Source organism: Morus notabilis, unplaced genomic scaffold, assembly GCF_000414095.1.
Source record: "Morus notabilis unplaced genomic scaffold, ASM41409v2 Scaffold625, whole genome shotgun sequence".
NCBI lineage: Eukaryota > Viridiplantae > Streptophyta > Magnoliopsida > Rosales > Moraceae > Morus > Morus notabilis.
Genome location: NW_010357688.1, coordinates 287,386 through 297,739, shown reverse-complemented (window position 1 = coordinate 297,739; position 10,354 = coordinate 287,386). Strand labels below are relative to the sequence as shown.

The following is a 10,354-nucleotide window of genomic DNA, read 5'->3' as shown; positions in this document are numbered from 1 at the left end:
ATATGATGTTAAAAGGTGAAAAACTGAAAAAAAATAATAAAACAAAATAATAGGAAGACACTACAAAGTACAAACTGGCATAGAGGTCGAGAACCGAAACTGAATAATAATAAACGGAACGACAAAATATGAACTGACACATAACCTGGAAACAACATGCGAGGTAAAAGGCAAAACGTAGAAACGATAACTGCAAGAAAACAACAGCTGACATAAAAACGACAACAAAGAACTACGTACAACATAGAAACACAGAAAAGGACATCAACATAAAAAACGACATATAAAGTGAAACTGCCATGAACTTTAAACGACACACTACCCGGTGCCTTGAATTTTGAAGTCATTTTCTCAAACTTTCACTTTGCGTCTTAAATTTTGAATTTATCTCATTTAAGCCTTTTTATAAGAAATTTTGTTAAAAACAGACGGAAAAAAAGAGAGTTGAGTGTGATTATATGATTTTTACTTGTTTGTTTTTAGCAGAAATTTAAACAAAAAGACTACATAACTGCATTATTCTCTTTTTTGTACTCATTTTTAACAAAAACCATAATAGAAGAGATTAAGTGAGAACAATTCAAAATTTAGAGTGTAAAGTGAGAATTTTTAAAATTCAAGAACAAATTAGAAATGATTCTAAAGTTCAAGAACACCGATGATAATAATCCTAAAAGGAACAGACAATGTGAAAACGACAACAACTACACAAATCAATGACATAAAACTAGAAACAACGATAATTGAAAACGACGTTTTATTATAACTTACGCATGACAGCATAATAAAATTAGGAATATTTTTAAAAAGCCTATTAAAGATGGGTGTAGAAGGGGTGGTTTAAAACGTAGAAACAATATTGGAAGTCTAGATTTCAAAGATTGAAATGATGAAAAAAATTTATAGCCAAGGGGAACGATGAGCAAGGCGGTTTGGTCATTTCCGAACGGTTCATAAAAGCCTTAACCCATGGCTCACCAATGTTAAGGCAGATTGGGCACCTTTTGTTGTGTGCGGAGTTATTTTTCTTTTTCTTTTTGATAAAATTAAATTAAAACTTTTAACCTACTTAATATATGTTAAGATTTATAGGCAGTTTGTACTTCTTAGTTTTTCAGGTATAACATTTTGAGAAGTCCACATTTAATTTTTTTTGGGAGAAAAATTTACAGTCTTTTAGAAAAGATATGAAGGTTGAAAGGATTTCAACTGATCATCATTTTTAGGGATAAGAATTTATTATGAACTTCCAATTTTGACCTTAAAAATATGCAAAATACCATTAAAATGAGGTTTTTTGTGTTTTTAATTTTTTTTTTTAATATTGGAAAGTTTTAGTTTTTATTTTTATTTTTTTTATTAGGGATAGTTTTGTTATTTTAAAAATCAAAATCAATTATTGACCGAGTTAAGATATACATTTATATATTAAATTTCATTCAAAAGTATAGATTTGATAATACCACAAACTAAAAGTATGGATTTAGAATAAAATTAAAACATAATATATAAAAATATAAATATTCCGACATAAAATTCAATTCTTTTTGTTTAGTGTAGAGCTGTAAATTAGGAATGAATATAAACATGCTCTTTATTATTACGAAGATTTAAAATATTCCGCACTCCATTACCTACTTCCTATAATAACTTAGAATTGAGGAAAATAATCATACTGCCTTTTCCATTGATGAATAGGAGTATATAAAACATATTACAAAAGAATCGAGAAACAATAATTTAAAACTAGAAATTTATTCTAATCTAGAAAACCTAAATTGCTTAGCTATACAAATCTAATTACAGTTGTACAATATTCGAAATAAGGAGATTATCTTTTGATATCTCTAATATGCCCCCGCAAGTTGGAGCTCCGGGAGGAGAGTCCAATCTTGAGTAATAACTGATGAAAGCATGTGCGAGGTAAGATATGCTGCAGGTGACGCCATCAGTCAGATGATAATCCAGACTTAGGCTCCGCGTCTCCATCTGAGAACCCCTCATCGCCGAACATCTCATCCTCCGAGGGATCCTCATCCTCTGTATACTCATCATCGCTCGCGATGATGACATGCTCTGGTACTTCATCATCATAGTCCTCAGACATGTAGTCTATTGGCTCATCATAGTCTTCATCGTTATCTGCATGATATCCCGATGCTGCGTCCTGCTCCGGCTGGGCTATGACTGCTGCTGCTGCTGCATTAGCCTGGAGTTGTTGTTAGACATGGTGTAGCTCCTCCTCGCCATTTATTATTTCTTTCAGGAACTGTTGGATGTGATAGTATTGTACAGGGTAAGGAACTAAGTCTCGGACGTCCTGGGGTACCCCCCTCCAGATCAAATCCCTGACCTCTGAAAACAGGATCTGGGTAGGTATGATGGGCATCATGGAGTCTCAGAAACGCTGGCAGTAATGAGCCATGGACTCTCCCTCATAAGAATCCCAGATGGCTTCTAAAGCCTCATATTGTCTTCTCTGCATATCATCCCAGATGTGAGGATCTCTCTGCACTCCCGGAGCATGAACTTCAATAGCACCATACAATATCGGCCCATACTCGGCTCTGATCTCCTGCTTGAACTCTCCCCAACTAGGGGGTTGGTGTTCAGCTCCCATCCTGAGCCACCAGGCGAGAGCGTGTCCTTCTAACTTTGAGGCGGCCAATCGGACCCTCATCCGCTCAGGAATGTGACAAACGTCATATGCTATCTCTATAACGTTGATCCACTCCATTAATAGGTATGGTTGACGGCGACCGGAGAATGTGTGAACACGCATGTTTACAAACGCGGCCATAGCTCTACGATCCTCCGCGATTTGCCTGGGGTCTATCGGTGCAGCCATACTCTATCGTAACGCAATAGTATTAACATTAATATTTACTCATAATATATTATTTACATGAATTTCTACTTACTTGGACTGGGGCATAGTATGCACGTGACAGTATGGAGTAGGATGGCAGGATACCGGCTCTGATACCAACTGTAGCGACCCTCCTTTGAGGCCGCCACTGTAACTAACTTTTTAACTTGTACTTACTGAAATTTCTTAAAATTTACGGAACATTTTTTTTTTTTAAGGTTTTATAATAAACATAAAATACGAAATTGCTTTCTTAATTAAAATATTCAAACCTTAACATATCTGTTTCAGAATCATAATTAACAAAACTATTTATAACATAAAGCTGATTGCGGAAATATTTGCGAGCGGTATCCATATCCCGAGCCCCACATCGTTCGTCCACTCGCCAGCAGTCCATCAGGCATTATATGCCGGTTGCTTACCTACAGTATAAACATTCTATAATGAGCTTTCGCTAAGCAAGTAGGAACTATCTTTCGCAAAATAACTGTAAGTTCACATGAATAAATATGCATGAGCCAATTATGCTTAATTATGATGTCTTATCAGAATCTTATTATCTTATCTTATCTTTCTTACTGATGGGCCCGAGTGCTCGTACCACTTGCGCGCAATCATCGCGACGTGAGGGTTTGCAAGGTCCCTCATGACACCGTGATTATAACTTAAATGCCTCCCTTGAGTCGGAGGACATCATTATTATATTTTTTGTTTCTCCCTTGTGGAGCTTGAGTTACCTCCCTTGTGGAGGCTGATACGGCACTCAACTGAGATTACTCTTATAAGTTCCTCTTGACTTATTAAAGTGTATGCAATATGACCTAGCATAGCATACTATATCATGTACTCGAACACATATAATTCGGGTGTACTGCTTAAGTGTATGTAGTATAACATAGCATAACATTCATAACATTAAATGTACTCAAACATATATAGTTCATGTGTACTGTTTACTTTAAAATCTATTTATACTGTAGACGAGATTCTTACTTACCTGGTTTTCAAAGCTGGAATCCCCTTTTTGCCTATCAGCCTAGTCTCTTACTTTCTTCTGGAAATAAACACCCATTAAGAGTGTGAGATCAACTATTATTTGCTATTCTATTTTAACAACTTATGAAGAAAAATATAACCCTTTCCATAAGGCATATATTCCTTTTGTTTACTAAAGGATAATAAAGATTAATTTATTAAATCTTATTTTCCTAGATTTCTCTTGGTATGATATTAAGGCCCAATTCGGCCTAGGACTTATACATGGCATTCTAACTTTTACGCCGCTGAAATTTATACTCCAACGGAGTCTCTTAAACTAAGGTGGGTGTTGGACCCACATTAAATATTCGAAATTCTACGGACCTATCGTATTGGGCTCGTAGGTACCCGTCGGGATAATTCGCTCGGTAAACCTCTACGTTCTTTAAAGAAATCATTTTTCCTTGAAAAATTCCTTTATGAATACTTTCATTAAAATGAGGTTTAATGTCATTGTATTTTACTAAAATTCTATCTCGGGTTCTTTTATGACTTTTTGTTGAAACCGACACTGTTTTAGTTTTGTCTCGTTAAAAACTGTGCAGTTTCTGAAATCTACGTTTTACTGTATCTTAGAGTCGGATTTCAAAATTTTGTTTTTCGCGACAATTTCTCGTCTCGTCGAGATCTAAAATTGTCGTTTTTGGTGAAGGTTGAAATTCGGCCTCTAAAGGCCTCGTTTGGCTGAAAACCGTAGCTGCTGTTTTGTTTTAAACTGTTTCAGTCAAAAATTGTGCCGTTTCGAGAATCTGTGTTTTAGTACCTTTTAGGGTCGGATTTTGAAAATCTTTTCTTCGTGAAATTTCTTCCTCTCGTCGAAATCTAAAATTGTAACTTTTGTGAAAAATCGAAATTCAGCCTTTAAGGGTCCCGTTTGGCTGAATTAGTGGCTGCCAGTTTTTTTTTGAAATTGTGTTGGACAGATTGTCCGTTTTTGTAAAATGGCTTCAAACTTGGTTTTAGAGTTAAAATTAGGTTTAGTCATAGTAACCGAAAATGTTCAAAACATCCAGGGCTATAAGTTCAAGCTTTAAAACATTGAAAATCTCGCTCTATGGTCCTAATTTTCGCGGTCAAAGTCACCGGAAAATTTTTCCTCTAATCCAAAAATAAGCAACTTAGATCAAAGCATAAACATACCACATCAAACTAACCTCAAAACTCACAAAACCAACATAAAACTCACACACCCTTATTACAACTCATCTCCTCAAGAACCACAAATTTACATCTACAATTCCAAGCTTAAAGTTGGCTAGAAATTAATGGAGAAGAGTTTAAGAATCTTACCCTTAAAGAGTTCTCTCTCTTTCTCTCTCTTGAAAGCCTTTGATCTCCTCTAAGATTCGTTAACGGCTTGAAACTAGAAGAGGATAAGAAAATTTGAGAAGAATATTTCTACATTTTCAACTTTACTAAAACATAAAAAAAAAAGAGAATTTTAGAGTTTTTACCCTTGGAGAAATGCTTGTCTAGACTCCTCCTTTTCTCCTTCAACTTAAACTAGGATTTGTGGTGAGATTTATGGGAACTTTTGAGTGTGTGTGAGGTAAGGGATGGCTTGGTTTTGGTGAGGAAAAAGTTTAGAAAACTTGAGGGTTGGAGCTTTGGAGAACCGGTTTTGGATATGGAGAAGGAAGTGAGATAAAGCAAAAGTTAGGCTTAGATCACATTGGTTCTATTTATAGACCTCTAGGTTATTACCTCCTTTAGTCTACCTAACTAACAAAAATTTTGCTTGAACCCCTTGAAGATGGCCGGCCAAGTGAAGAGAAAAGTGAAGGAAGAAATGTCATGATTTACTTTCAATCATTACTATCACATCAATCCTCTAGTACACTCAACATTTAACCAAAATTTTTGGCTATAAATCCTTGAAGATGGCCGTCCAAGTGAAGGAGGAAATGTCATGATTTACTTTCAATCATTACTATCACATCAAATCACACACACTAACCTACCCCTTGTACTTTTGTCCATTCCCTTAAGTTACTTATTAAAACTGTCTAAAATTATACTGACATCTATTTTCTCTTGTATACAGGTACTGGATGCTAGTTTGTACTGTGCTGGGAGATTCTTAAAATTAAGATTCTCAAACTGTATCTGTACTGGAAATTCGTCCGTTTTAAAGCACGGTGAGAATTTATCGATCGAATTTGCTTGATTAGAAAAACGTGAACTTAACGTGAAATCTGCTACAGAATTTAGGAATGCAGATGTTAATTCAATAAATTCTTCAATCACAAAATGTACATAGTATAATGATTTTCCAGGGAAATTCTTGACTTAAATACATGAATTACATTATTAAAATTATGGGATTTTTTCCTTGGTCACTACAATGCCAGAGGTGGACAAGAATGATTTTAAACTTGTGTATTCCCTCCCATTGTCAGAGTAGAGGGTGACAATTTTTGTTTGGAAGAAGTTTTCAACTAAGGCTTTGAAGCGTGGAAATACCATGGAAACATCTGATTTACGGGTGAGAGGATACAACCAGATGTAATGGGTGTAGTGGTCCACAAAAATGACATAGTATTTGAAATTATCAACAGAATGAACATGAGAGGTCCACACATCAGAGAAAATAATTTGAAGCGGAACGTGAGAGACAATAGTGGATTGAGAAAAAGGTAATTTATGACTTTTATTGCAGTAACAGTCTTTACAATGAAAAGTCTTGGAAATAGAAGAAGAAAAAGCTAAAGAAAAAGTAGACGCGATATGTCTAAGGATAGACTCGGACGAGTGGCCTAGGCGATGGTGCCAATCAGCAGAAGAAGCTTTGACACTGGAAAGGGCGATTTTGGATTTGGTGGAAGGTGATGATGCCGGCCATTCATACACACCATCTCTAGTTCGTCCTTGTAGCAGTGTTGCCCCCGTCATTAAATCCTTCACAAGAAAAGAAGTTGGTAAGAATTCAATGGATGTTTTATTGGTTTTGCAAAATTGAGATATAGAAATTAAATTTCGTTTCATATTTGGAACACACAAAACATCTTGCAACTTAAAGGAATGTGAGGAGGTGTTTAAAGAGACAGAACCGGTGTGAGAAATGTGTAACCCAGTACCATCACCAATAACAATGTCGTCTGGGCCGTCATACGGAGCGTGAAGCGAAAGATTGTTCAAATTGACAGTGACGTGATGAGAAGCACCGGAGTCTAGAAGCCACGCGGGGTTGTCCAAGGCAAGGGTAGTAGCCATGTGTGCCCGTGGTTGTCACTGAGGAGAGCGTCCAGAAGTAGAGGCTGAAGATCGGGGGGTTGACGGGGAAGCATTGTTGGCTGGAACCAACTGGAAAAGAGGGTAGTTTGCGACAGTATGCCCCTGAGCACGGCAGCCTTGACACTTACCGAGATATGGACGGGGCGAGCGGCATTGAGAAGACCCAGGGCCAGCCTGAGTCGGTGGAGTGGGGCCGGGGTTCGGCTGTTGAGGCGTCCAGGTAGGGCGGGAGGCAGAAGTTTGAGAGCCTCCGTTGTGACGACCGGATGCAACGTTGGCCGTGACCGGGGTGGAGGAGAGGAGATGTTGACTATGGTTGAGGGACAGTTCCCGATTGATCAGTTTCTTGTGAAGCTCATCAAACGAGATAGGTGTGTCGCGGCCCTCAATAACATCAACAAGAGCCTTATAGTTGTCATCAAGACCATCAAGAATCTTCTCAATCAGATCCTCATGATCCATCAGTTTGCCAAGCGCGATGAGTTCATTAGAGTGGCACTTGATAAATTGCATATACTCAGTGATTGACTGAGACCCTTTGACCGAGCGCTTGATTTGGTCCTTGATTTGCTTGATGTGCCCACGAGACGGGCGAGCATAGGTGTTGGCCAAAGTGAGCCATGCGGCGCAAGAGGTGGTGACACGTTGGATAAGTGAAATCAAGAGAGAGGAGATGGAGCCGACAAAGGCGCCAAACAATAGTTTGTCTTGCTGAATCCACAGAAAGTAGTCCGGGTTGGGGGTGTCTACGTCGTTGATGCGAACGGTAGACGAAGGACACAGATGAGAACCATTAATGAATTTGTAGAGATCGTAGCCGACAAGAATGGCCTCCATCTGAAGTTTCCAAGACAAGTAGTTGGTGGATGTAAGTTTAACAATATTGTGATGAGCAATATTGATGAGTGGGAGTGGATGGGTCTGGTTGCCGGGATTAGGGAGGGCGACGATGTGAGAATCGGCGGCTAGAGGAAGCTGAGGTTGGTCGGCGGCCATGGTTAGATTTAGAAATCCAGTGGGTTAGGTTGTGAGATGGCCGGATTTTTCAGAGAAGGAAGGACCGATGGCGTGATACCATATAATAATTTAGAATTGAGGAAAATAATCACACTGCTTTTTCCATTGATGAATAGGAGTATAGAAAACATATTACAAAAGAATTAGGAAATAATAATTTAAAATTAGAAACTTATTCTAATCTAGGAAACTTAAATTGCTGAGCTATACAAATCTAATTACAGTTGTACAATATTCGAAATAAAGAGATTATCTTTTGATATCTCTAATACTTCCACTGTTCCGTCCTTAGTCCTACCAATTGGACCATAATTGATGGCCACACTTTAACAACCTAATTAGTAATATATATATATATATATATATATATATATATAAACCAGTAACTATTATTACATAATAATACATAATACAGAGTACGCGCAATCATTCTGTACGGAAACCAAGGAAGTTGAAGTTGGATTTCTTGGCTTTCGTAATTAGATTAAAGGCTTCTTTGATAGGTTAACATATTGATTTGTTAGGTTTTTTTCTATTAAATTGATATAAAATTATGTAAAAATTAAAACGTACGTAGATTTAACGATTAAAAAAATTTGACGTACTGATATACCAGATATATCAGAGAATCTATATTAAATTAATGGCTAAATTGTGATTAAATGTTTTGTTGGAGTCTGATATATTATACAATATTAGTCTAGGACATCTCGTTAGAATATCAGCATAACAACGTTGGAAGACAAGGGTTCTGTCATGAAAAAAGAAGACAAATATCCTTACAATGTATAGGTCTTGAATTTTTATCTCTTAATTTTGATTAATATTCTTTAATTAAAAATATTGTATTAATTAAAAAATATTAATTAAAAATAAATGATAAAAATCTTAAAATAATACATTCAAAAAGTGAGTTCATTAAATTTCTCTTTAAAAGAACAACAATCACAAACATGCCCCGAATGTCCCTAGAATTCTCTCAGTTGTCCCTTAATAATATTTGTAGTTCCTGAATCGTTAGTACTATTTACAAATAAAGATAAATTTGTAACTTATCCACTTAATCAACGAAAATGACCTTATGTCCTTTTTCACCCTTTTTATTAGGGATATATCAACACTAACATAACTATTTGTCGAACATCCAAAAGTGAAACATAATAGCCCAGAGAATAGAGTTCAAAGAATCTTAATATTAAGAGAAGAAAGTTCACAAACCATTATAAAACTTCAACCTTTCATTAAATTTTTTAAATCACATGTCATAATATAATTAGTTAGACACCAATTAAGATAATAAAAATTAGACAGGTGATTTGAATCCACATTATAAGACTTGCCTCATGTGTACTATTGATTGCATGCACGGTCATCCTGAAGGCCACGTACGGCGAGAATTAATAGATAATAATTAAAAATTCAATAGCACTCCTCAACCAGTCACACACACATGTATGCATATTAGATCTCAGCATTTCGCCCTAATTAATTACTAACTAGTTCCTAGTAGTATATATATGTTACATTGATATATACATAGATATAGTTGTTTGGAAATACATTATATATAACATATTTCACAACTATATAACGGAATGAGGGATCCTCAGAATGAGAAAGCAATTTGGTCCGCCGAGACCAATTGAAATAAAAATTCAAAACGGATCATGGGAAAAATATGACGGAGATTATCATCAAGATCATGATCATGGTCCTCAGATCGAGGGAGAAGATCATGAGGATGAAGAGCCATTGAGTCCCACGGGGCGTTTGTTTAATTAACGAGCCAAACATGAACGTTCATATCTTAGCAATCATGGGATTCAAGACCAAGATTGACCTTGACGTTTTCAAGCCTAATTTGCCTAGTACTTTACTAAAGCACCCCCGCTTCTCTAGCTTGTTGGTAAGCCAAATAAACAAATCATTCAATATTTGATGTATATTATATATACATATATATATATATATAGACACATACATATATTAGTAATGTATTATCCCCATATTGAATAGTAATATGTATTATGCTTAACGCTCGATTTTACACTCTTTGCTTATGCATTATCAATTCAAGTAATTGACGAAATTTCTCGTGATGGCCTAGCTCAGATCATGCACGCCTTTTAGAGATTTTGATTTGACTTTTTTTTTTTTTTTTTTTTTAGCTTTGGGCTAGGGTTTTTATACCTT

The 10,354-nt window shown here is 36.2% G+C and overlaps 1 protein-coding gene and 1 non-coding gene across 2 annotated transcripts in view; one reads left to right on the top strand and one right to left on the bottom strand.

The window, feature by feature from the left end:
• Window positions 1-7,476: 7,476 nt before the first annotated feature.
• Window positions 7,477-7,609, bottom strand: LOC112094138. The gene has a single exon (XR_002903379.1). It is a non-coding gene; the product is annotated as a small nucleolar RNA Z247 (small nucleolar RNA).
• Window positions 7,610-9,977: 2,368 nt separating this feature from the next.
• The window catches only part of LOC21403718 (O-acyltransferase WSD1), a 5,005-nt gene continuing 4,628 nt past the window's right edge, over window positions 9,978-10,354 (top strand). The window contains exon 1 of the mRNA XM_010090553.2: window positions 9,978-10,067. Within this exon, the coding sequence (XP_010088855.2) occupies window positions 9,978-10,067 (90 nt within the window). The remainder of the gene's footprint in view (window positions 10,068-10,354) is intronic.